This window comes from Ornithorhynchus anatinus, chromosome 3 (genome assembly GCF_004115215.2).
Source record: "Ornithorhynchus anatinus isolate Pmale09 chromosome 3, mOrnAna1.pri.v4, whole genome shotgun sequence".
Classification (NCBI taxonomy): Eukaryota; Metazoa; Chordata; class Mammalia; order Monotremata; family Ornithorhynchidae; genus Ornithorhynchus; species Ornithorhynchus anatinus.
The window spans coordinates 2840987-2867318 of record NC_041730.1 but is presented as its reverse complement, the minus strand read 5'-3'; the positions used below and the strand labels follow the sequence as shown (position 1 = coordinate 2867318).

The 26332-nt window shown below is 55.1% G+C and overlaps 1 protein-coding gene across 1 annotated transcript in view; it reads left to right on the top strand.

Annotated features, from left to right (window-relative positions):
* The window catches only part of LOC103166071 (mucin-5AC-like), a 70400-nt gene that overhangs the window by 16027 nt on the left and 28041 nt on the right, over window positions 1-26332 (top strand). Inside the window, exons 5-25 of the mRNA XM_029059393.1 lie at window positions 637-751; window positions 3002-3092; window positions 3723-3832; window positions 6084-6366; window positions 7543-7668; window positions 8380-8497; window positions 9280-9418; window positions 10104-10214; window positions 11495-11564; window positions 11924-12061; window positions 13599-13763; window positions 14178-14272; window positions 15113-15242; window positions 16012-16267; window positions 17844-17905; window positions 20006-20106; window positions 20818-20969; window positions 22595-22733; window positions 23103-23216; window positions 24647-24856; window positions 25472-25711. Of these exons, the coding sequence (XP_028915226.1) occupies window positions 637-751; window positions 3002-3092; window positions 3723-3832; window positions 6084-6366; window positions 7543-7668; window positions 8380-8497; window positions 9280-9418; window positions 10104-10214; window positions 11495-11564; window positions 11924-12061; window positions 13599-13763; window positions 14178-14272; window positions 15113-15242; window positions 16012-16267; window positions 17844-17905; window positions 20006-20106; window positions 20818-20969; window positions 22595-22733; window positions 23103-23216; window positions 24647-24856; window positions 25472-25711 (2965 nt within the window). The remainder of the gene's footprint in view (window positions 1-636; window positions 752-3001; window positions 3093-3722; window positions 3833-6083; window positions 6367-7542; window positions 7669-8379; window positions 8498-9279; window positions 9419-10103; window positions 10215-11494; window positions 11565-11923; window positions 12062-13598; window positions 13764-14177; window positions 14273-15112; window positions 15243-16011; window positions 16268-17843; window positions 17906-20005; window positions 20107-20817; window positions 20970-22594; window positions 22734-23102; window positions 23217-24646; window positions 24857-25471; window positions 25712-26332) is intronic.

The following is a 26332-nucleotide window of genomic DNA, read 5'->3' as shown; positions in this document are numbered from 1 at the left end:
GGGCCAGGGAGTGCATCAAACCTGATTTTCTTGCATCCACCCCCGTAATGTTGGTATTTGTTAAGTGCTTACTGTGTGCAGAGCGCTGTACTAAGCACTAGGGGAGATACAGGATAATCAGGTTGTCCCACATGAGGCTCACATGAGGCATCCCCATTTTACAGATGAGGTAACTGAGGCCCAGAGAAGTGAAGTGACTTGCCCACAGTCACACAGCTGCCAAGTGGGAGAGCCGGGATTTGAACCCATGACCTCGGACTACCAAGCCCGGGCTTTTTCCACTGAGCCACGCTGCTTCTCTAAAGTAATAATAATAATAATGTTGGTATTTGTTAAGTGCTTACTATGTGCAGAGCACTGTTCTAAGCGCTGGGGTAGATACAGGGGAATCAGGTTGTCCCACATGAGGCTCACGTGAGGCATCCCCATTTTACAGATGAGGTAACTGAGGCCCAGAAAAGTGAAGTGACTTGCCCACAGTTGCGGAGCTGGGATTTGAACCCATGACCTCGGACTCCCAAGCCCGGGCTTTTTCCACTGAGCCACGCTGCTTCTCTGAAGTACCTAGCGCAGTGTCTGTGGCATAGTAAGCGCTTAACAAATACCATCATTATCATTATTATTATTCCTCTGCAGAGTCCAGCTGCCCCACAGCCAGTCCAGGGTCCTGGTGGAGCAGAGCAGTGGGTATTTGAAAGTCGTAGCCAAGCTGGGCCTGCACTTCCTGTGGAACCAAGAGGATGCTCTCCTGGTGAGGACCGCTCCCAGCGCCCCACCCCTGGTTTATATGGGAAGGGGGTGGTGTTTTCAGGGAGGGTTTTCCGCAAACTCGTGTGGGAGGGGAATGTGTCTGGTTATTGTTCAATTGTCCTCTCCCAAGCGCTTAGTACAGTGCTCTGCACATGGTAAGCGCTCAGTAAATACAATTGAATGAAAATTCTCTTCTCCCAAGTGTGCTGTGCACACAGTAAGTGCTCGATATATTCATTCAATAGTATTTATTGAGCGCTTACTATGTGCAGAGCACTGTACTTAGCGCTTGGAATGGACAGATCGGCAACAGATACAGTCCCTGCCCTTTGACGGGCTTACGGTCTAAGCGGGGGAGACGGGCAGACAAGAACAATGGCAATAAGTAGAGTCAAGGGGAAGAACATCTCATAAAAATAATGGCAAATAAATGGAATCAGGGTGCTGTTCATCTCATTAAACAAAATAAATAGGGTGATGAAGATATATACAGTCGGGCGGGCGAGTACAGTGCCGGGGGGGTGGGACGGGCGAGGGGGAGGAGGAGAGGGAAAGGGGGGAGAAGAGGGTTTAGCTGCGGAGAGGTGAAGGGGGGAGTGGAGGGAGCAGAGGGAAAAAAGGGGGGAGCTCAGTCTGGGAAGGCCTCTTGGAGGAGGTGAGCACAACTGACTGACTGGAGGAAGCTCAGATTTCTCTGGCTCCCTGGGTCTGCCCTAAGCTCGGCAGCCTCCGGCCCAGCAGTCGCAAAGGTCTTCGGTTCCCGACTAGGAAGATGGACTCCAGTGTGTCTACACCGCACTGGGACTCCAGCTTCAGCTGGTGCGTCTCCACCAGCCTTGGGCTCCATCCCCGGTTGGGGTGTCTACACCGCCCCGGGACTCCGGACCCAGCCGGTGGTTCTATGCCACCTTGGGACTTCTGTCCCTGCTGGAGTGTCTACACTATCCTGAGACTCCAGCCCCGGCCAGTGAGTCTACACCATACGGGGACTCCGGCTGCAGCTGGTGGGTCTACATCACACTTGGGCTCCCGCTCCCGGTGGTGTGTCTACACTACGCCGGAACTCCTGCCTGATTGGGGTGTCTACACCACACTGGGACTCCACTGGGACTGGCCCCAGCTGGTGAGTCTATCTTTGGCCTCGCCACCGGCTGCTGTGTCTACACCACACTGGGAATCCAGTCCCAGCCGGTGTGTCTACACCACGCCGAGACTCTGACCCCAGCTAATGAGTCTACCCCCTTGAACTCCAGCCCCGGCTGGTGTGTCTACACCACACTAGGACTCTAGCCCCGGCTAGTGTGTCTACACCACCTGGGACTCTGGCCCCGCCTGTTTTGTCTAATTATTTTGGAAATCCGGGCCCGGCCGACGTGTCTAAACCACCCTGGGACTCAAGCCCTGGCTTGTGTATTCAGACCATGGACAAAAAGCCCTTAAAGTGACAATAATGGTCTATACCGAGCACTTACCAACAGCAACACTCATGACTTAATGATAGGGAATCAGGAGGTCATGGGTTCTAATCCCGGCTCTGCCACTTGTCTGCTCTGTGACCTTGGACAAGTCACTTTACTTGTCTGTGCCTCTGTGACATCATCTGTAAAATAATAATAATAAATAATTACGGTATTTGTTAAGCGCTTCCTATGTGCCAAGCACTGTTCTCTGCGCTGGGGTAGATACAAGGTAATCAGGTTGTCCCACATGGGGTTTACAGTCTTAATATCCATTTTACAGATGCAGTAACTGAGGCACAGAGAAGTGAAGTGTCTTGCCCAAGGTCACACAGCAGACATCTGGCAGAGCCAGGATTAGAACCCATGTCCTCTGACTCCCAAGCCCGGGCTCTTTCCACTAAGCCACGTTGCTTCTCTGAGATTGGGATTGAGGATTGAGACTACGAGCCCCACATGGGACAGGGACCGTGTCCAACCTGATTTGCTTGTACCCACCCCAGTGCTTAGAACACTGCCTAGCACATAGTAAGTGCTTAGCAAATTAACACAATTATTATTATCATTACTACCAAGTGCTCGGATAAGTGTATCGGAGGAACGAGGCAACACCCTGACCCTCAAGATGCTTCCTGTCTAATGACCCAGTCAGACCGTAAGCTCCTCTGGACTCCTCTAGTCCGTTTACTGTTCTATTGGACTCTCCCAAGTGCTTAGTTAAGTGCTCTGCACACAGTAGGCGCTCAATAAGTACATCTGAATAAATGAATGCTGCCCCTCTGCTCTCGATACAGCTGGAACTGGACCCCAGATACGCCAACCAGACCTGTGGGCTCTGCGGGGATTTCAACGGACTCCGGGACTACAACGAATTCTTCTCCAACAGTGAGTGGATCGCGTGCACCCCGCTATAACAGAGAAGCAGCGCGGCTTAGCAGAAGGAACATGGGCTTGGGAGTCAGAGGACATGGGTTCTAATCCTGCTGTGCTACCTGCCTGCTGTGTGACCTTGGGCGAGTCATTTCTCTGGGCCTCAATTCCCTCATCTGTAAAATGGGGATTGAGACTGTGAGCGCCACGTGGGACAGGGACTGTTTCCAGCCTGATTTGCTTGTATCCACCCCTATGCCTAGTACAGTGCTTGGCACATAGTTAATGAAAGCAGCGTGGCTTAGCGGAAAGAGTACCAGCCTGGGAGTCAGAGGTCATGGATCTAATTCTGGCTCCGCCACTTGTCAACTGCGTGACTTTGGGTAAGTCACTTAACTTCTCTGTGCCTCAATTCCCACATCTGGAAAGTGGGGATGGAGACTGTGAACCCCACGTGGGACAGGGACTGTCTCCAACCTGATTACCTTGTATCTACCCCAGTTCTTAGAACAGTGTTTGGCACATAGTAAGTGCTTAACAAATACTATTATTATTATTATTATTAGGTGCTTAATAAATACCAAGATTATTATTATTATTAAGCCCAGTCATAAGTGAAAGGGCGCTTGTCCTGGGGTGTTGCAGATATCCAACTGAGCCCCGTGGAGTTTGGGAACCTGCAGAAGATGGATGGACCCCTGGAGCAGTGCCAGGATCCAGCCCCCTCCTCCCCAACCAACTGCACCGAGAAATCGGTAAATCCTGGGCTCTCTCACCGGGGATCTGGGGGCTCTGTCCTGGATCTGGGGGTTTTCTCCAGACTCCGGGGGCTCTCTCCGGGAACCTAGGGGTTCTTTTTGGGGTCTGGAGGCTCTCGTCAGGGCCTGAAGGCTCTCTCCAGGGTCTGGGTCTTTTTCTGGGGTCTGGGGGCTTTCTCTGGGCTCTGAGACCTCTCTTTGGGGTCTGAGGATTTTCTCCAAGATCCGGATTTTTTTTTCTGGGGACTGGGGGCTTTCTCCAGGCTCTGAGGTCTCCCTTCGGGATGCAAGGGCTTTCTCCAGGCTCCCGGGTCTCTCTCTGAGGTTGTTGGGGCTTTCTCCAGAGTCTGAGGGCTCTCCCTGGGGTTCTGGAAGTGCTGTTCTGTTCTGGGTCGGGGAGCTCTCCAAAGTCTGGGGCCTCACTCCAGGGTCTGGGGTCTCTCGTCGGGCTTTGGGAGCTCTCTCTGGGATTCTGGGGGCTCTCTCCAGGGTCTGAGGGGCTCTCTCTGGGTTTGAGGGCCTTCTAGCTGGGGCTCTGGGGGTGCTGTCCTGTGTCTGAGGCTTTCCCCAGGGTCTGGGGGCTTTCGCTGGAGGGACGGGGGCTGAGGGAGGGGGGTCAGGGCCAGGGGATGGGGCAGGAGACCAGGAGCTGGAGGACCTGGGGGTCAGGGGGCAGGGACAGGGGGCTGGGAGCTGGGGAACCAGGGGGCTCTCACTGGGGTCTGAGGGCTCTCTCCAAGGCCTGGGGTCTCTCTCTAGGGTCTGGGGGCTCTCATCGGGCTCTGGGGGCTCTCTCGGAGTTTGGGGGGGCTCTTGCTGGGACACTGGGGGCGCTGCCCTTTGTCTGGGGCTCTCTCCAGGGTCTGAGTCTCCCTCCAGGGTCTGGGGTCTCTCCCTGAGGTTCTGGGGGGTTATTTCCAGGATCTGGGGGCTCTTGGGGTTCTGAACCCTCTCTCCAGGGTTTGGGGGCTCTCGCTGGGGTCCTAGCATGGGGCAGGGGAGGAGCGGGGATACATCCCCTTGTCCAGGACCCAGCCTATCCCTCACTGCCAGCTCTCCCATCTTTGGGCTGTCCAAGGAAAACACCTCCCCTCCACCCAACACTGCACCATAGCTGTACCAAACCACAACTCTCCACCCTCCTCCAAACAATAGGCTCTTAGTACAGCACTTTGCACAAAGCAGTCACACAGTACAAAGCTCTGCACCCGGCAGGCGCCCAATACAGTGCTCCACACCCACCAGGCACCCCGTACAGTACTCTGCCCCAGGGAGTACCCAGTACAGTATTCTGCACCCAGAAGGCACCTAGTACTGCCTCAGCACCAACAGGTGTCCTGGAGGTAGCTCTGCACCTGCAAGGCAGCTCTGCACCTGCAAGGCACCCGTGCAGTGCTCTGTATCCACAAGACAGCCAGTGCAGTGCTCTGCACAAAGTAGGCACCCAGTGCAGCTCTCTGCACATAGCCTGGGTCCTGGAGACTGTTTTACACACAGCAGGTGCCCAGTACAGCACTCTGCACCCAGGAAGTGTCCAGTACAGTGTTCTGCACCCAGCAGATGTCCAGTACAGCATTCTGCACCCACAAGGCACCCAGTACAACACTCTGCACATAGTAGGCGCTCCGGAGAGTGCTTTGCACCCTGTAAGGAGCCATTACAGCACTCTGCACCTACCAGGCACCCAGTACGGTGTTCTGCACACAGTAGGCACTCGGTACAGCGCTGTGCACATAGTATATGCCAGGGAGTCTGCTTTGCACCCAGCAGGCACCCCGTACAGCTCTCTGCACCCAGGAAGTGCCCAGTACAGCACTCGGTACCAACAAGGCGCCCAGTATAGAACTCTTGCACTTAGCAGGTACTCTGGAGCGTGCTTTGCATCCAGCAGGCAGCTAATACTACCCACAAGAAGCCCAGTACAGCGCTCTGCGCCCAGGAAGTTCCCAGCCCAGTGTTCTGCACCCACGAGGCACCCAGTACGGCATTCTGTACATAGCAGGTGCTCTGAAGAGTGCTTTGCACCCAGCGGGCAGCAAGTACGGCCTTCTGCACCCACAAGGCGCCTAGTACAGCCCTCTGCACTGACAAGGCACCCAGTACAGTGCTCTACACCCAGCAGGCACCCAGTGAACCCTGATTCTGACTCCGGGATGGGATTCCGGACATTCCAGTGACGGTCCCTTCGGGAAGTCTGGGCAGCCCAAGGGGGCTGAGGGTGGGTTTCGGTCTCTGTCCCTGCCCCCAGCCCCCCACCCCCCAGGACCCCTGCAGTCAGATCCTGAAGGGCCCGCCCTTCTCCGCCTGCCACGGCCTCGTGGACGTCGACGACTACATCGAAGCCTGCCGGCAGGACACGTGTCTCTGCGCCCCCGGCCTCACCCCCACCCCTACTCCCACCCCCACCCCTGCTTCCCCCAACCCCATTGCCCCCACCCCGGCCTGCGCCTGCAGCACCTTCTCTGAGTACTCCAGGCAGTGTGTTCATGCCGGAGGGCGGCCCCGGGCCTGGAGGACCCCCAAGCTGTGCCGTGAGTCACCGAGGGGGGGAAAGGGGGCTCAGGGCAAGGGGACAAGGGGTGGGGGACGGGCAGGAGGCCGGGAACTGGTGGACCCGGGGGGGGCAGGGGGCTGGGAGCTGCTGGACCCGGGGGGCCTCTGGGCCAGGAGCTCATGAACTTGGCGACCAAGAGGCAAGGACAGGGGACAAGGAGCTGGTGGGCTTGGGGGTCTGGTGGAACTGGGGGGCAGGGGGCTTGGAGCTGGTAGAATGGGGGACTTGGGTCTACTGGGGAGCAGGAGCCTGGAGCTGATGGTCCCCTGGGACGGGGTAGGGGGGCTGGGACCTGGTGGACCTGGGGGCCAGTTGGCAGGGAAGGTGGACCAGGAGCTGGTAGACTCATGGGTCAGGAGCCAGGAGCCAGAGGCGAGTAGATATGGGGGCCAGGGGGCATTCGTGCATTCAATCATCTACTGAGTGCTTGTTTTATACAGAGCACTGTCCTAAGCGCTTGAAAAGTACAATACAGCAATAAAGAGAGACAATCCCTGCCCACAACGGGCTTACAGTCTAGAGGGGGAGAGACAGACATCAAAACAAACGGGCATCAGTATAAATAAATAGAATTATAGATATATACATAAATACATAAGGGCTGTGGGGGTGTGGGGGAGAGCAAAGGGAGCAAATCAGGGGGACACAGAAGGGAAGGGGAGCTGAGGAAAAGGGGGGCTTAGTCTGGGAAGGCCTCTTGGAGGAGCCGCACCTTCAGTAGGGCTTTGAAGGGGCAGGGGCAGGAGCCTGGAAGCTGGTGGACCCAGGGGCCAGTGGGCAGGGGCAGGGAGTCGGGAACCGGTGAGTTGGGAGATGGTGCTAATGGGCCAGGGCCCGGGGGACAGTTGGCTAGTAGGCTGGAAAGCCAATGACCCCAGGGAGAGGGTCAGGAGCTGGTAGGCTGGGGGCCGGGGGACCAGACCCTAGACTCTAAGCTCATTCTGGGCAGGGAATGTGTCTGTTATATGGTTCTATTGTCCTTTCCCTAGCGCTTAGTCCAGTGCTCTGCACACAGTAAGTGCTCAATAAATATGATTGACTGTTGAAAACGCTTAATACAGCGTTCTGCACCCAATAAGCGCTCAATAAATACGTCTGACTGACCAACTTACTGGTCAGCCCAGTCAGCCCGGCTTCCCGACCTTCATTCCAGCCAAGAAGTGTCCATCTACGCTGCGCTACGAGGAGTGCGGTTCTCCTTGCCCCGACACCTGCTCCAACCCTGAGCACAGCCAACTCTGTGAAGACCATTGCATGGACGGTTGCTTCTGCCCACCGGGTGAGACCCCCTCTCCACTCCCTCCACGTTCCCTCCCCCCAGACTGGGCCAGGGCCACTGCACAGTTGGATGCTTCTGCCCCCCGCCTCCCTCCCACCCCCTGCTCCCAGGCAAGAGAGCAGCATGATGTAGTGGATAGAGCCCCGGGCCTGGGAGTAAGATGGTCATGGGTTCTAATCCTGACTCCACCACTTTTCTGCTGTGTGACCTTAGGCAAGTTACTTCACGTCTCTGTGCCTCTGTTTACCTCATCTGTAAAATGAGGATCGAGACTATGAGCCTCACGTGGGACGGGGACGGTGTCCAGCCCGATTTGCTTATATCTGTCCCAGCACCTAGAACAGTGCCTGGCACATAGTAAGAGCTTAACAAATATGACAATTATTCATTCATTCAATAGTATTTTATTATTATTATTATTATGACCTCTCCATGCCTCCTCCCCTGCTCCAGCTGGGCGGGACAATTGCATGCATGGAGAGCAGCTTCTGCCCCCTGGGTAAGACCCCTCCCCACCCCTTTCACTCCTCCTCCCCTGCCTCAGCTAGACCAGGGCCACTGCATAGACGGCTGCTTCGGCACCCTGGGTGCGACCCCCTCCCCTCCTGCAGCATCTACCCCCCCCGGCCATCCCCTGGCCAGACCCCCGGGACACCTGCCCTTTCCCCTGGCCCGGCCCCCTAATCACCGCCCTTCTTCCCGCCCCTGCAGGCACTGTATTGGATGACATTACCGGGCGGGGATGTGTCCCAGTGGCGCAGTGCCACTGCACCTTCAATGGCAAGACCTTTGCCCCAGGTTCTCAGTACATGACAGACTGCAGTACCTGGTAGGCCCTTCCTCAACCTCTCCTCTCTTTCCTTCCACCCTCTTTCGTCCTCCTCTTCTTCCCCTCTTCCTCCTCCTCTCCTACCTCCATCCACCCAACCATTCCCCAGTGCCCCCCACGGACTTCCAGTTACTGACTTGATTAACTTGTATCTACTCCTGCTCTTAGAACAGAACCTGGCACAAAGTAAATCAGTCAGTCGATCGTATTTATTGAGCACTTACTATGTGCAGAGCACTGTACTAAACCCTTGGAAGAGCACCCGTGGGCAAGTCACTTAACTTCTCTGTGCCTCAGTTACCTCATCTGTAAAATGGGGCTTAACCCTGAGCCTCACGTGGGACAATCTGATGACCCTGTATCTACCCCAGCGCTTAGAACAGTGCTCGGCACATAGTAAGCGCTTAACAAATACCAACGTTATTATTACGATATAGCAGACATGTTCCCTGCCCAGAGAGAGCTATACAGTCTAGAGGGGGAGACAGCCATTAACAGAAATAAATATAAAATCACAGATAGGGACATAAGGAGGCGTGGAGCTGAATCCCTATTTCATAGGTAAGGAAGCCTGAAGCCAGGAGGAGTGAATTGGCCCAGTGGTCCAGGGAATCGGCATCCTGAAGATCGCTGTGGGCAGGAAATGTGTCGTTTATTGTTGTATTGACATCTTCCAAACGCTTAGTACAGTGCTCTACCCACAGTGAGTGTTCAGTCAATACGACTGAATGAATGAATGACTGGTGCCCCTGTGCCCCTGTGCCCCTGGCCTTTCCCCACAGTTCCTGCTCCAGTGGGCGCTGGGACTGCACGTGGCAGCCGTGCCCGGGCGTGTGCTCCGTGGAAGGTGGCTCGCACGTGTCTACGTTCGACGAGAAGCACTACACCGTTCACGGTGACTGTAACTACGTCCTGGCCAAGGTAGGTGCCCATGCCCGTGACCCCTCTGGTTGCCCCTCAGTGTCACCATCCTGGGGTGGGGACATCCTCAGAGGGAACAGACGTTCAGTCAATTCAATCATTCAGTTGTATTTATTGAGCACTTACTGTGTGCAGGGCACTGAACTAAGCACTTGGGAGAGGATAATGCAACGATAAGCAGACATATTCCCTGCCCACAGTGGGCTTAAAGTCTAGAATGGGAGGCAACCATTAATAGAAATAAATAGAGAATTAAAGATATGGACATCAGTGCTGTGGGACTGGGCGGGAGATCGATTAATCTTGCAAGGTCTGTCAGTCAATCGTATTTATTGAACACTTACTGTATGCAAAGCACCATGAGGAGTACCTGTAGTGGATAGAGCCTGGGCCTGGGAGTAAGAAGGTCATGGGTTCTAATCCCGGCTCTGCCACCGGTCTGCTGGGTGACCATGGGCAAGTCACTTTGCTTCTCTGAGTCTCAATTCCCTCATCTGAAAAATGGGGATTGAGATTGTGAGCCCCCGATGGGACAGGGACTGTGTCCAACCTGATTAACTTGAATATACTCCAGCACTTAGAACAGTGTTTGGCACATAGTAAGCTCTTAACAAGTACCAATTAATAATAATTATTATGATCATCCTCGGGGACTGGGGTTGAGACCCGCATTGTTCTCTTCCAGTCCTGCGGGGAAGACGACTTCACTGTCCTGGGGGAGATACGCAAGTGTGGACTGACGGACAGTGAGACCTGCCTGAGGAGCGTGGGGCTCATCCTGGCTGGAGGGTTGACCGTAGGTGACCCCTGGCCCTGAGGTGGACCTGTCAGCCATGGACATCTGGTTGGGAGGAGTGGGAGGAGGAGGAAGAGGAGGAGATGGGGACGAGAAGGAGGAAGAGGAGACGGAATAAGAGGAGGAGATGGGGAGGAGGAGGAGCAGAGGGAAGAGGAGGAGGAAGAACAGCAGGAGGAGGAAGAGTAGAGGGAGGGGCAGGAAGAGGAGAAGGAAGAGGAGAGGGAGGAGCAGAAGGAAGAGGGAAAGAAGGAGGAGAAGGAAGAGGAGGAGAAGGAGATGGAAGAGAAGGAGAAGGAAAGGGGAAGAGGAAGAAGTGGAGGAGTGGAAGGGAGAAGGTGGATGGGGGTGGGTGAGGGGGAGGGGAAGGGGGGGGGGGACGTGCGGAAGGAGGAGCAGAGGAAGGGGTGAAGGATGGGGGAGGTTGTGGAGAGAAAGAACACGGGGAGGAGGAAGAGGAGGAAGGAGCAGTGAAAACCAGCATGGTTTAGCGGAAAGAGCCTGGGCTTGGGAGCCAGAGGTTGTGGGTTCTAATCCCAGCTCCACCACTTGTCTGCTGTGTGACCTTGGCAAACCGTTTCATTTCTCTGGACCTCAGTTACCTCATCTGGAAAATGGGAATTAAGATTGTGAGCCCCACATAGGACAACCTGATTAGCTTGTAGCTACCCCAGTACTTAGAACAGTCCTTGGCACATAGTTAGTGCTTAACAAATACCATAATTTTTTTTTTTACACTCTAGAGGTGGAAAGAGGAGAATCAGAGGTGTTGGATGGTCCATTTTGGGTCACTGGGGAGAGTCAGATATGCAGAGGGGAGAGTCATTGGTTTGGGAGGGTCCACACTGCATCACTGGGGAGAGTTAGGGGTGTGTGATGATCCATGCCGGCTCACTTGGAAGAGTCAGGGATGGGGAAGGGAGAGTCAGCTGTGTTGGATGGTGTGTGCTGGGTCACTGGGGGAGAATCAGGGGTGTGGGATGGTCAGTCTAACCATGATGGCAGGTGTCCAGAAGGGAGGCCAGCACAGTTTCTCCCAGTGTCAGAGTCCGGGACAGATGGACCGTGGTGACCCCGGCCATCGTGCTGGCTTTGGCTGCCCTCACATCCCACAGGGGTAAAGCCAGATGGTGAGCAAGGGAGACTTCAGTGGCCCTGAACCAGGAGGGAGGAGAGGTTCTCGCTATCTGAGCTGGCGCAGGGCCCCCAGCCCCCTCATTCTTGGGGCCCACCAGACGTCCAGCCCCCCATTACTGACCCTTGTACCCTCTGCCCTGCAGACCGTCATCATCACGCCAGACGGGGAGGTGTTTATCAACGGGGTCTACACCATGCTGCCCATCTCCACTGGTGAGAGTACCCCATCCCTAACCCCCTAAGTCCCATGCCCACCCACCCTCTAGTGGGTAGCCCCCCCGGGAGCTGGACGCCTCTACCCTCCGGGGCTGGGAACATTTGGGGTACCAGGTGGTCAGGCTAGGCCTCGGTTTCCCCTGAAGTTCCACTTTTCTGTAGAAATCTTCCTTTGGGGATTGAAGAACCAGGTGCAAGCTGCTCACTGCCCTTATTGTGGGGGCGATGGGGCCTGGTTTCCCAGGTCCCAGCCGTGGTGGGTGATGAGCGTTATCCCCCTTGATGCACACTCGTCTAGCAGCCCGGGGAGATTGTCCGTGGCTCCTGAGGGCTCAGTCTCTGTGCTGTGCCCACAGCTAACGTGACTCTGTTCAGACCCTCCACCTTCTTCATCATCGCCCACTCGGCCCTGGGCCTCCAGTTGGACGTGCAGTTGGTTCCCATCATGCAAGTGTTTGTGAGGCTGCAGCCCCAGCTCCGGGACCTGACCTGTGGTAGGTGCACCAGCTAGACTCCCCTCAGTCAGCCAGTGGGATTGACTGGACGCCCTACTGTGTGCAGAGCTCTGTATTGAACTCCCATGGTGTGCGGAGTGCTGTACTGGACCCCTGCGGCATTCAGAGAGCTGTACTGGCTGACGGCTGTGTGCCGAGAGCTGTGCTAGACCCCTGGTCTTTGCAGAATGCTGTACTGAGCTCCTGCTGGGTGCAGAATGCTGGACTAGACCCCTCTGGGTGCAGAGCTCTGTACTAGAATCTCTACTTGAATGTCCCACCGCCATCTCAAACTTAACACGTCCAAAACAGAACTCTTCATCTTCTCACTTAAAACCTGTCCTCCCCTTGACTTTCCCATTACTGTACGTAGCACCACTGCCCTTCGTGACTCACCAGCCCGTACCTTGGGTGCCAGCCTCAACTTAGTGGAAAGAGCATGGGCTTGGGAGTCAGCGTTCATTGGTTCTAAACCCAGCACTGCCACTAGTCAGCTGTGTGACTTTGGACAAGACACTTAACTTCCCTGTGCCTCAGTTACCTCATCTATAAAATGGGGATTAAGACCGTGAGCCCCATGTAGGACAACCTGATTACTTTGTATCTACCCCAGCACTTAGAACAGGGCTTGATACATAATGAGCACTTAACAAATACCATCATCATTATTATTATTCAGCCCACTGATTCAGTCTATTGCCAAATCCTGTCTGATCAACCTTCACATCACGTCGTTCTCCATCCAAACTGCTATCACGTTAATCCAAGCACTTATCCTCTCGTACTTTGATTACTGCATCAGCCTCTTCTCTGACTTCCCTGCCTCCCGTCTCTCCCCACTCCAGCCCATGCTTCACTTTCCGCCCGGCTCGTTTTTCTACAAACTGTTCGTACCACTTCTCCCCACTCCTCAAGAACCTCCAGGGCGTTGCCAGTCCACCTCTGCATCAAACAGAAACTCCTCCCATTGGGTTTAAAGCATGCATTCCCCTTGCCCCCTCCTACCATACCTTACTGATTTTCTACTATAACCCAGTCCACACACTTTACTCCTCTATTGCCAATCTACTCACTGTACCTCGATTTTGCCTATCTCACTGCCGACCCTTTGCCCAAGTCTAGCCTGTAGGCCGGAATGCCCTCCCTTCTGCATCGCTCTGACTTGCTCCCTCGATTCATCCCCCAACCTCACAGCACTTATGTACGTATGTGGAATTTATTTATTTCTATTAATGTCTGTCTTCCACTCTAGACTGTAAGCTAGTTGTGGGCAGGGAATGTGTCTATCGTTTTACTGGACTCTCCCAAGCGGTTAGTACAGTGCTTTGCACATAGTAAGTGCTCCATAAATACGATTAACTGAATGACTAAGGGGCAGTGGGTACCTTTGTGCTCCTAAATGCTTAGGTGGGAGCTGGGAGAGGGTGTGATGGGGGAAAAGAGGGTTAACTGGGGAAGACTTCGGGGAGGAGGTGGGATTTCAGGCAGGTTTGGGCCCGGAGGGTGAGAGCTGCCATTTCCCTGTCTGGCCCTGCAGGTCTTTGTGGAAACTTCAACCAGAACCAGGTGGACGATTTCAGGGCGGTGAGTGGCGTGGTGGAAGCCACGTCGGCCGCCTTTGCCAACACCTGGAAGACCCGGGCCGACTGCCCCAACATCCATAACCTCTTCGAGAACCCATGTGCCCTCAGTGTGGACAATGGTACCACGGGGGACAGTGCTTCTTACCCCCCGCTAGTCTGGACAGGGTCACTGTGGAGAGTCAGGGTCGGAAAGGAGCGACTCGGGGTGTTGATGGTCCATGCTGGGTCATTGGGGTAGAGCCAGGAGTGTTTGCTGGTCCGTGCCAGCTCACTGGGGGAGAGTTGGGGATGGAGAAGGGAGAGTCAGGGTGTTGGATGGTCCATGCTGGGTCACTAGAAAGAGTCAGGTTGGAGAGGGGAGCATCAGGGGGTGTGGGATGGTCCGTGCTGGGTCACTGGGGGAGAGTCAGAGTTGGAGAGGGGAAAGTCAGGGGGTTTGGACTGTCCACCCAAGGTCACTTGGAAGAGGTTAGGTGGTGGGATGGTCCTGGGTGGGCTCCACCAGGCTTGCCTCTTCCTCCTTCTACCCACAGAGAAGTTTGCCGAGCACTGGTGTGCTCTTCTCACAGACGCCCATGGCCCCTTCGCCCCCTGTCACTCCGTGGTCAACCCATCCATTCACTACTCGGTAACTCCCCCCCATCCAGGCCAACAGGGGCAGAGACCCTGGGGTGAGGGTGCGAGGGGTGGACAGGAGCTTCTATTGGTGCCGGAATTTTCGGCATCTGTCCAGTCTATCCCCTGGCTGGGAGGACTGGACACCAGACACCTTCGTGGCCTGCGTTTTCCCTCCCAGTGCCAGCTTCCCTCTGCCTCAGCGCCTGGATTAATAAGAGTCCGGGAAGGGCTGCAGCAGCCCAGGGCTGGGGATGAAAGGCCCAGGTGGGTGGGGTGTCCTAGTGTAGTGAGGAGGTCCAGTGAGCAGGGGTGGGGGGGGGTGTCAATCTGGTATTTATTGAGCACTTACTCTGTGCAGAGCACTGTACTAAGCGCTTGGGAGAGTATGAGCCCCACATGGTATGTGGACTGTGTCCAACCCTATTTGCTTGTATCCATCCCAGTGCTTAGTACAGTGCCAGGTACATAGTAAGCATTTACCAAGTACCATTATTATTATTAATATAACAGTACCACAGAATTAGCAGACAAGTTCCCTGCCCATAACGAAGTGACTCTCTAGAGCAGTCGTGATGGGTCGGGGGTTTTGGTGGGAGAGGGGTCCTGGTGGACGGGGGACCAGGAGGGAAGGGGGTCCCAATGAGCCGGGGCTCCTGGTGGTTGGGGGATCCAGGTTGAACAGGGAGATGAGAATGGCGGGTCATAATTGGGGGGTCTCTGGAGGGCATCCTCGGGGGTGGATCCCATCAGGGCAGAGGGTCCCACGAGGTGGGTGGTCCCCGGGAATGGGGGAAGGAGGAAATATCTGGACTCAGTGGGGGTCTCTGACGGAGGGTCCCTTCGCCCTCAGAACTGCATGTTTGACACCTGCAACTGTGAGAAGAGCGAGGATTGTCTGTGTGCGGCCTGGTCCTCCTACGTGAGGGCCTGTGCCGGACGCGGTGTCCTGCTGCAGGGGTGGAGGGACCACGGCGTCTGCGGTGAGTCGGGGGGACCATCCGCGGGGGACGACCAGGGCATCTCTGCTCCCACACCAGCCCCACCCACCCCCGGGCATGTCCTTCCTGCCTCATTCTCATCAACCACATTTGTAGAGCAGAGCACTATTTTGTGCAGAGCACTGTGCTGAGTTTCTACATTCATTCATTCAATTCATTCAATCGTGTTTACTGAGCACTTACTGTGTGCAAAGTGTGGGTGCTACAGTGGGCAGGGCACTGTTTTGGGTTCCGCTCTGTGGAAAGCACTCTACTGAGCACCTAAATAGTAATTCATTCATTCATTCATTCATTTAATAGTATTTATTAGTATTCAATAGTAATAATAATGATAGTATTTGTTAAGCGCTTACTATGTGTCAGGCACTCTTCTAAGCGCTAGGTAGATCTAAGATAATCAGGTTGGACACAGTCCCTGTCCCACGTGGGGTTCACAGTCTTAATCCCCATTTTATAGATGAGGGAACCGAGAAGCAGAGAAGTGAAGTGACTCGCTCAAGGTCACACAGCAGATAAGTGGCGGAGTCGACATTAGAACCCAGGTCCTTCTGACTCCCAGGCCTGGGCTCTCTCCACTAGGCCATGCTGCTTCTTAGTGTTATTTCCAAGCGCTTAGTACAGTGCTCTGCACATAGTAAGTGCTCAATAAATACAATTGAATGAATGAATGTTATTATTATTATTATTCCACTGTAGTGACCTCGTGTCTGTCCACTGTCTCTGGCTCCTCCTCTTCTTCCTCCTCCTGCAGGGAAGGTCATGATGTCGTGCCCCAAGTCCCTCGTGTACCGCTACCATATCCGCACGTGCCCGCCCACGTGCCGGGCATTGAGCCAGCCGGACATCACGTGCGCGGTCCCCTTCGTCCCCGTGGACGGCTGCACCTGCGCCAACGACACCTACCTGGACGCCGGCGGCCAGTGCGTGCCCGCCGCCAGCTGTCCCTGCTACCATCAGGGGCTGCCTGTGCCCGCCGGCCAGTCCTTCCACCAGAACGGTGCCATCTGGTAATGATAATAATAATAATTGGGGTATTTATTAAGCGCTTACGAGGTGCCAGGCACTGTACTAAGCACTGGGGTAGATACAAGCAAATCGGGTTGGACACAGTCCCTGTCCCACCTGAGGCTCACAGTCTCAAACCCCATTTTAGATGAGGGAACTGAGGCCCAGAGAAGCGAAGTGACTTATCCAAGGTCGCACAGCAGGCAAGCGCTGGAGGTGGGATTAGAACCCATGACCATCTGACTACCGGACCCATGTTCTAGCCACTGTGTCATGGATGACCGGAGTGGTGGCCTGGGGTGATGGACAGAGGCAGGGAAGATGATGGCCGGGAGAGACTTCATTCATTCAGTCCCCTCCATCTCCCTCCTCCCCTCCCATCTCCCCGACCTCCTCCCTCTGCTCTACCCCCTTCCCCGCCCCACAGCACTTGTCTATATTTATATATATTATTTATTACTCTATTTTATGAATGATATGTATATATCTACATTTCTACTTATCTATTTTGATGCTATCGATGCCTGTCTACTTGTTTCGTTTTGCCGTCTGTCTAACCCATCTTGACTGTGAGCCCGTTGTTGGGTAGGGATTGAGGGATTGTCTCTATCTGTTGCCGAATTGTACTTTCCAAGCGCTCAGTACAGTGCTCTGCACACAGTAAGCGCTCACTAAATACAAGTGAATGAAAGAATGAATCTCCTCCAAGAAGCCTTCCCTGACTAAGCCCTCCTCTCCTCTTCTCCCACTCCCTTCTGCGCTGCTCTTACTTCTCCTTCATTCATTCCTCCCTCCCATCCCCACAGCACATATGTATACGTAGTGGCTAGAGCCCGGGCCTGGGAGTCAGAAAGGCGTGGGTTCTAATCCCGCCTCCACCACTTGTCTGCTGCGTGACCTTGGGCAAGTCGCTTCGCTTCTCTGTCCTTCAGTTTCCTCATCTGGAAAATGAGGATTGAGATTGTGAACCCCACAGGGGACAGGGACAGTGTCCAACCTGATTTGCTTGTATCCACCCCAGCGCTTAGTACAGGGCCTGGTACACTGTAAGCACTTTACAAATACCAGAATTATTATATCTGTTTATATCTGTAATTCATTTATTTCTATTAATATCTGTCTCCCCCTCTAGACTGTGAGCTCATTGTGGGCAGGAATGTATAATAATAATGTTGGTATTTGTAAAGCGCTTACTATGTGCCGAGCACTGTTCTAAGCGCTGGGGTAGATACAGGGTCATCAGGTCGTCCCACGTGAGGCTCACAGGTAATCCCCATTTGACAGATGAATGTATCTGTCTGCTGTTGTATTGTGCTTAGCGCAAGCGCTTAATACAATGCTGTGCACTATGGATGAAGGATTGGATGAATTCAATCGTACTTAGTGAGCACTTACTGTGTGCAGAGCACTGTACTACACGCTTGGGAGAGCACGATATAACAATAAGCAGACAAATTCCCTGCACCCAACGAGCTCACAGTCTGGAGGTGAACTAGGGGTGGGGGATGACCGGAGCGGTGACGGGGCGATGGACGGAGGTGGGGGAGGGGATGGGGGAGACAGCCGCTCTCTCCGCAGCACGTGCACTCGGGGTATGCTGAACTGCATTGGCGGAGATGCCACCTTGAGCACCGCGACAGGTGGGTACGGCCTGCCCCCTCCTGCGCTGACCCCTCTGACCCCTCTGCCCCCTCAAGATCGGCCAGGCCCTGGTGCTGAGCCTGGAGTGGGCCTTCATGTGCCCACGGTGCCTAGCGGCGTCCTGAGAAGCAGCAGGGCCTAGTGGCAAGAAACGGGCTTGGGAGTCAGAGGACGTGGGTTCTAATCTCAGCACTGACACTTTTCAGCTGTGTGACCTTGGACAAGTCGCTTCACTTCTCTGTGCCTCGATTTTCTCATCTCTAAAATGGGGATGAAGACTGTGAGCCCCAGGTGGGACAGGGATTGTGTCCAAATTGTGCTGCACGGTGACTGTGTCCAAGCAATTTTCTTGTATCCACCCCATGCTTAATACAGTGTCTAGCACACAGTAATAATAATAATAATAATAATGTTGCTATTTGTTAAGCGCTTACTATGTGCAGAGCACTGTTCTAAGAGCTGGGGTAGATACAGGGTAATCAGGTTATCCCACGTGAGGCTCACAGTTAATCCCCATTTTACAGATGAGGTAACTGAGGCACAGAGAAGTGAAGTGACTTGCCCACAGTCACACAGCTGACAAGTGGCAGAGCCGGGAGTCCAACCCATAACCTCTGACTCCGAAGCCCAGGCTCTTTCCACTGAGCCACGCACTTAATAACTAACAGAATTATTATTATTACCCACTGGGCCCCCTCCCTCTGACCATGTTTGTGTACTCAAAATCTCTTACAGCTGAGGGAGGAGCACTGCCCTAGCACCCGATTTGGGCAGAGCACTGTCCTGGTCACCCACTGTGTGCAGAACACTGGGCAACCACCCTGCCAGATTGTATTGGCCACTAGGTATGGGCAAAGCACTGTATTGGCCACCTTATGTGGGGAGAGCTGTACTGGGTGCCCACTAAAGACGGAACTCTATATTGGGTGCCCGCTCTGGACAGAGCTCCGTTCTGAGTGTCCACTTTGTCCAACCTGATCAAGTTGTATCTACCCTAGTGCTTAGAATAATGCTTGGCACATAGTAAGCACTTTACAAGTACTGTAATTATGATTATCATTATGCCTGCCATACAAGAACAAGTCCAGGAAGAAGGGAGTGATCCCAGGCCCTGGGAGCATTAGAATAATTCCTGGCACATAGCGCTTAAATACTATTATTATTATTATGGTGGTGATGATTAATAAGGGAAAGGAGCTGCAGGGCTCCTGGGGGCATCTAGGGGACAGAATCCCGCAATGCACCTCCCTGGTCCCTCTTATTCCATTCAGTCATATTTACTGAGCGCTTACCGTGTGCACAACACTGTACTAAGCACTTGGGAGAGGACAATACAACAATAAATAGGCACATTCCTTGCCCACAGTGAGCTTACAGTCTGGGGGTGCGGGGGCAGGGGAGGGAGGTGGCGGGTTCAGACGTCAATACGAAGAAATAAAATGAGAGATATGGACGTAAGAGGTGTGGGGCTGGTTGGAGGTGGGGGGAGAACAAAGGGAGCAAATCAGGGGGACGCAGAAGGGAGTGAGAAATGAGAAAAAGTGGGCTTAATCTGGGCAGGCCTCTTGGAGGAGATGGGCCTTCGATAAGGCTTTGAAGAGGGGGAGAGTCATTGTCTGTGGGATTTGAGGAGGGAGGGCGTTCCAGGCCAGAGGCAGGACGTGGGTGAGAGGTTGGTGGTAAGACAGATGAGAGTGAGGGACAGTTGAGAAGGTTGGCATTAGAGGAGCAAACTGTATGAGCTGCATTGTAGGAGGGAAGTGAGGTGAGATAATAATAATAATGATGGTATTTGTTAAGCACTTACTATGTGCCAAGCACTGTTCTAAGCGCTGAGGTAGATACAAGGTCATCAGGTTGTCCCACGTGGGGTTCACAGTCTTAATCCCCATTTTCCAGATGAGGGAACTGAGGCACAGAGAAGTGAAGTGACTTGCCCAAAGTCACACAGCTGACAAGTGGCGGAGCTGGGATTAGAACCCACGACCTCTGACTCTCAAGGCCGAGATCTTGCCACTGGGCCACACTGAGGGCAAGGGCGTTAGAGCCAATGGTGAGGAATTATTTGATCGTATTTAATGAGCACCTCCCCACTCCAGCCTGCACCACCCCCCAAGTCTACTTTGACTGTCAAAACGCCCCGGCGGGGACCTCCGGTGCCGAGTGCCAGAAGAGCTGCTTCACCCTGGACATGGCCTGCGTGAGTCCGTCCACCGCGACCCTCCCCTCGTTGCCCTCCCCGAGACCTGGCCATCCCCCTTGACCGTATCCACTGGGGCCCCAGTCACCAGCTACCCCGTGCCCGGCCCCACTGACTGGACCCCGCCCTGCTGTCCGCCCTCCACCTAGCCCCTGCCCCTCTTCCCCGCTGACCGGCCCAGGCCTCCCCCTGCACCATGACTAGCCCCAGTCTGCCCCCGTTCCTGGTCTCCCCCATTTGACCTCCCAGTCTCCCCCATCCTATGACCGGCACCAGACTCCCCACACCCCACTGACTGGCCCTGGCCTCCTTCTGCTTCGCTGACCAGGACTGGCCTCCCCCAGCCCTATTGACCGATTCCGGCCTACTCCAACCCCTCTGATTGACTCCGGCCTCCCGATGCCCCACTGACCGGCCCTAGTTTCCTCTCCGTCCCGCTGACCAGTCCCATCCTCCCTCCATGACCCCCCCCGGTCTTCCCCATCACGGGGCCCCGGTCTCCCCACACCACACTGACCCCCTCCAGTCTCTCTCGCTCCATGACCAGGCCTGGCCTTCCCACACCCCACTGACCGGCCCGGCCTCCTGCCGCTCCACTGACTGGCTCCGGCCTCCCCCTGCCCCACTGACCGGCCCCAGTTTCCTCTCTGCCCTGATGACTGTTCCTGGATATCCCTACCCCCTGACCATCTCCGACCTCCCCCTCCCCAGTACAGCACGAGTTGCGTGTCTGGCTGCGTGTGCCCCGGCGGGCTGGTGTCAGACGGGAAGGGAGGCTGCATCACCCCGGAGGCCTGTCCGTGCGTCCACAACGAGGCCAGCTACAGCCCGGGGGAGACCATCAGGGTGGACTGCAACACGTGGTGGGTGATGAGCTGGGGGGCAGGGAGCTTGGCTGAAGGAGACAGAGGTCAGGGGTGACCACCCCCTCCGCCGGGGACTTCTTCTCGACACCAGGGGAGTGGGGATGGGGGGATTCCTTCAGGGTCTAGAGCTCGGACCGGAGGGGCCCTCATCTTCTCGATAACCCTGGGAGGCCACCCCGGGCACCCGCCCTAGTAGACTTTAAACTCACAGTGGGCAGGGATTGTGTCTGTTCTATTGTTCTATTTCACTCTCCCAAGCGCTTAGTACAGTGCTCTGCAAGTAAGCGCTCAGTATATCCAGCTGACTGCAGGATTCTCCTGAGATTGAGACAGACCTCTGCCGTCGGTGCACCCGTCAGTCACCTTCACCGAAAGTACTTATTGAGCCTCTACTGTGTGCAGAGCCATGTTCTGGGTGCCTACCGTGTGCAAAACGCTCTGCTAGGTACTTGCTCTGTGCAGAGCATTGTGCTGCGTGCATACTGTGTGCAGAACACTGTGCCAGGCACCTGCGGTTTGCAGAGTGTTGTGCTGGGAGCCTACTGTGTGCAGAGCACTGTGATGGGCGCCTTCTGTGTTTAGACCACTGTGCAGGGAGTCACAGTGCTGTACTGGGCGCCTACTCTGTACAGAGTGCTGTGCTGGGCACCCGCTGAGTGCAGAGTGATGTGCTGGGCGCCTGCTGGGTGCAGAACTCTATGCTGAACACCTATTGTATGCAGGGCACTGTGTTGGGCACCTGCTGTGTGCAGAGCATTGTGCTGGGCACCCGGGAGGACAAAATGAAAGTATGAGGCATGGTCTCTGCCCTCTGGGAGTTTGCGGGCTGGGTTGAGAAGGGGGTCGTGTGTCCCCTGGAGCCCCCTCCCTGTGAACATTTGGGGTCCCCAAAACAGGCTCTGGATCTTCCTGGGACGGCACACCCGAGCACTGCCTGGGTCAATTCTCCAGGCTCTGCCCCCCGATTCCCCCCAACCTCCAGCTGCCCACCCCCCGACCATCCCCCATCCGCCCCCCAGCCTCCTCCCCAACAGCCCCCGGCCATCCCCCTGACCACCCTCTGAAAGCCCCACCGGCCATCCCCCGGACACACCGTGAGTGACCCCTGCCCCCGACCGCCCACCCTGACCCATTAACTCATTCATTCAATCATTTCATTCATTCAATCGTATTTATTGGGCGCTTACTGTGTGCAGAGCACTGTACAAAGCACTTGGGAGAGGACAATACAAGAATCGTTAAAAGAGCAAGTGGCATACTCTGACAAATGAATTTTAGTCTTCCCACAAGAAAGAAGGAATAATACATGAAAACCAAGACTCTGAATGAAATTTTGCCCTAAGGGTAGAAATTATTGAGTGCTAACTGTGTGCAGAGCACTGTACTAAGCCCTTGAGAGAGGACAATACTACAGTAAACTGTCACATTCCCTGCCCACAATGAGCTGAGTCTAGAGACCACCCCCTGAACACCCCCCCACACACACACAGGCCATTCCTCGTGAATGTTTCCCCCAGCCGTCCCTCCGACCACCCCCCTAATGCCCTCCCCACCCCGGCCATCCCTCTGACCACTCCCTGAGGGCCCCCCCTCCTCACCATCCCCCCGCATGGGTCGCCCAGCACCTGCAAGGCCCGGCTGTGGGAGTGCACGACCAGAGTCTGCCGGGCCTCCTGCACTGTATACGGGGACGGTCACTACATCACCTTCGACGGCCACCGCTACAGCTTCAGCGGACACTGCCAATACACCCTGGTCCAGGTAGGCAGGGGCCCGGCTCCTCCAGCAGCCCCCCGGCCCAGCTCAGAGAGAAGCGGCCCCCAACCCCCGTCCCCCCAACACCTCTGGTCTGCCCCCCGACACCCCCGGTTCATCCCCGTCCCGTCCCTTGGTCCGGCCCCCGCCCGGCTCAGAGAGGAGCAGCACCCCCCTCCGGGCCGGGCCCTCCACCCGGTCCACCCCCACCCCCTTGTCCACCCCAGTCTGCCCCCCATTACCTCTGATCTGCCCCTCTGAACACCCATGGCCCTCTGCCCGGCTCACAGAGGAGCAGCCCCCATCCCCTGGTCCTCCCCCAACATCTCTGTTCTATCTCCACTGTCTCCTTGACACTTGGGTCCTCCCCCACAGGACCACTGCGGGGGGAACGGCAGTGCCCCGGACGCTTTCCGCGTCATCACGGAGAACGTGCCCTGTGGCACCACTGGCGTCACCTGCTCCAAGGCCATCAAGATCTTCCTCAGGGTGAGCACCCACCGTGGGAGCTGGGCAGGGGCAGCGGCCATCTCCGTTGGCCCAAGTGAATTATCCGCTCTGTCTCAATCCGTATTCTCAGTGGACAGTGTGTGTTTGATGTTACTTCTTAAGCACCTACTATGTGTCAAACACCTTTCTAATCGCTGGCCTACGCACAGCCTAATTGGGCCGGACACAATCCCCTGTCCCCTATGGGCTCACAATCTTAAATGGGAGGGAGAACAGGTACAGTCCTCCCTCCCACAGACTTTACGGTGGAGGAAACTGAGGCAGAGAGACGTAAAGTGAGCCGTCCGAGGTCACCCAGCTGGCAGTCATCTTGTCTGCCGCTAGTTTGGTGTGAGACCTTGGGCAAGCCACTTCACTTCTCTGTGCCTCAGTTACCTCATCCACAAAATGGGGAGTAAGACTGTGAGCCCACATGGGACAGGGACGGTGTCCAACCTGACATCCTGGAAACTACCCCAGTGCTCAGTACAGTGCCTCGCACTTGGTGAGCACTTAATAAATACCATTAAAAAATCAGTGGTCTCTAGACTGTAAACTCGGGGTGGGCAGGGAATATGTCTATTATATTGTTATATTCTACTCTCCCAAGAGCTTCGTACAGTGCTCTGCACCTAGTAAATGCTCAATCAATATGACTGAATGACTACTTACTGAGTGCAGAGTACTGTTCTCAGCACTTGGGAGAGTACAGTGTAACTTCACTATGCCCCAGTTTCCTCCTCTGTAAAATGGGGATTAAGACTGTGAGCTCCATGTGGGACAAGGATGGTATCCAACCTAATTAACTTGTATCTACTCCAGTGATAAGTACAGTGCTTGGCACATAAAAAATACTATAAAAAAATTTGTCACAGCAGTTGTCATTGTCGCATTTACTGAGCATTTACCGTGTCCAGAGCACTGTACTAAGTGCTCGGGAGAGTACAATACAACAATAACCTGTGTCCAACTTAACCTGTCCCCAGTGCTCAGAACAGTGCTTAATAATGTATTTGTTGGTATTTGTTAAGTGCTTACTATGTGCAGAGCACTGTTCTAAGCGCTGGGGTAAACACAGGGGAATCAGTTTGTCCCACGTGGGGCTCACAGTCTTAATCCCCATTTTACAGATAAGGGAACTGAGGCACAGAGAAGTGAAGTGACTTGCCCACAGTCACACAGCTGACAAGTGGCACGTAGTGCTTGGCACGTAGTAAGTGCTTTACGGGCACCATCATTATTATAATTATTATTACCAGAGTCGGTGGGCACGTTCCCTGCCCACAATGAGTTTACGGCCTAGAGGGATTAATCAGGGAAAGGTTCCTGGAGGAGGAAGGGGCTGTTGGACCTCTGGCCAGGTCCAGCTGCCTCCGCGGGGGCCACCCTTGCAGGCTGGACTCTGAGCGCCGTCTCCCCTCCCGGAGCAGGGCGCCGAGCTAAGGCTGAGCGACGGGGCGGTGGAGGTGTCGGGACCGGGGGTCGGCACAGGGGGCAAGACCCCCTTCATCGTCCGGCAGCGGGGCCTGTTCCTGGTGCTGGAGGAGGCCGGAGGAGGAGGTGGCCACGGAGGGCGCGGGCTGGTCCTCACGTGGGACCACAAGACCAGCTTGACCGTGACGCTCGGCCCAAGCTACAAGGTGGGACAACCGGGTGTCGGGGAGTGGCCTATGTTGGGGCAAAGGGGGAGAGCCGGCGGAGAGAGGGTATGGCGGGAGGTGGGGTTGGCGGTGTCACTGGTTCAATCACTCATTCGTATTTGTTGAGTAGTTACTGTGTGCAGAGCACTTGGGAAAGGACAATATAGCAAACAGTGACATTCCCTGCCCACAAAGAGCATAGTCTAAAGCAGTGCATATAAATAAAATGACAGGTGTGGACGTAAGTGCTGTGGGGCTGGGGTTGGGGGGAGAGCAAAGGGGGCAAGTCAGGGTGATGCAGAAGGGAGTAAGAGATGAGGAAAAGTGGAGCTAAGTCAGGGAAGGCCTCTTGGAGGAGATGGACCGTCAATAAGGCTTGGAAGTGAGGGAGAGTCATTGTCGGATATGAGGAGGGAGGGCGTCCCATGCCAGAGCCAGGACGTGGGAGAGAGGTCAGCAAGGGGATAGACGAGCTCGAGCGCCAGCGCGTAGGTTGTCTGATGGACGCAGCCCTGGCACATTGCCTTGGCAACCAGGGGCCGACGGTTGGTGAGGGGATGACGCTCCATCAGGGCTCCCCTCCTGCCCCTCGCCCCCTCAACCACCTCTCCTCAGGGCCGGGTGTGCGGACTGTGCGGCAACTTCGACGACCACGGGGGCAACGATCTGACGACGCGCAGCGGGTCCGTGGTGGGCGACGTGCGGGAGTTCGGCAACAGCTGGAAGTCGTCTCCGTCCTGTCCCGACGCCGCGACTCCCAGAGAACCCTGTGCCGCCAACCCCTACCGCACGGCCTGGGCCCACCGGCGCTGCGCCATCCTCCACAGTGACGTCTTCGCCCTCTGCCACCACCAGGTTCAGGCTGCCTAGGTTGCCCTCGGGGTCTGGGGAGATGGGAGGAGGGCAGGGCCAGAGGCAAAGTGGCCCGGTGGAAAGAGTCCGGGCCGGGGAGTCAGAAAGGCCTGGGTTCTAATCTGAACTCCACCACTTGTCGGCTGTGTGACCTTGGGCAAGTCACTTCACTTCTCTAGACTCAGTTTCCTCATCTAAAAAATGGGGATTGAGACTGAAAGCCCTGCACGGGACAGGGACCGTGTCCAGTCCGATTAAATTTTATCCACCCCAGAACTTAGCACAGTGCCTGGCCCATAGTAAGTGCTTTACAAATACCGTTATTGTCATTAATAATAATTATTATTGTTAATCATTATTAATTGTTATTGTTCTCTGGGCCTCAGTTCCCTCATCTGTAAAATAGGGATTAAGATCGTGAGCCCCACGTGGGACCGGGACTGCGTCCAACCCGATTTGCTCCTATCCACCTCATAGTTAAGCACTTAACAAATACCACAGTTTTTATATCGAGACAGTAAGCCCGTTGTGGGCAGGAATTGTCTCTACTGCTGTACTGTACTTTCCAAGCGCTTAATACAGTGCTCTGCACACAGTAAGCACTCAATACAATCGAATGAACGA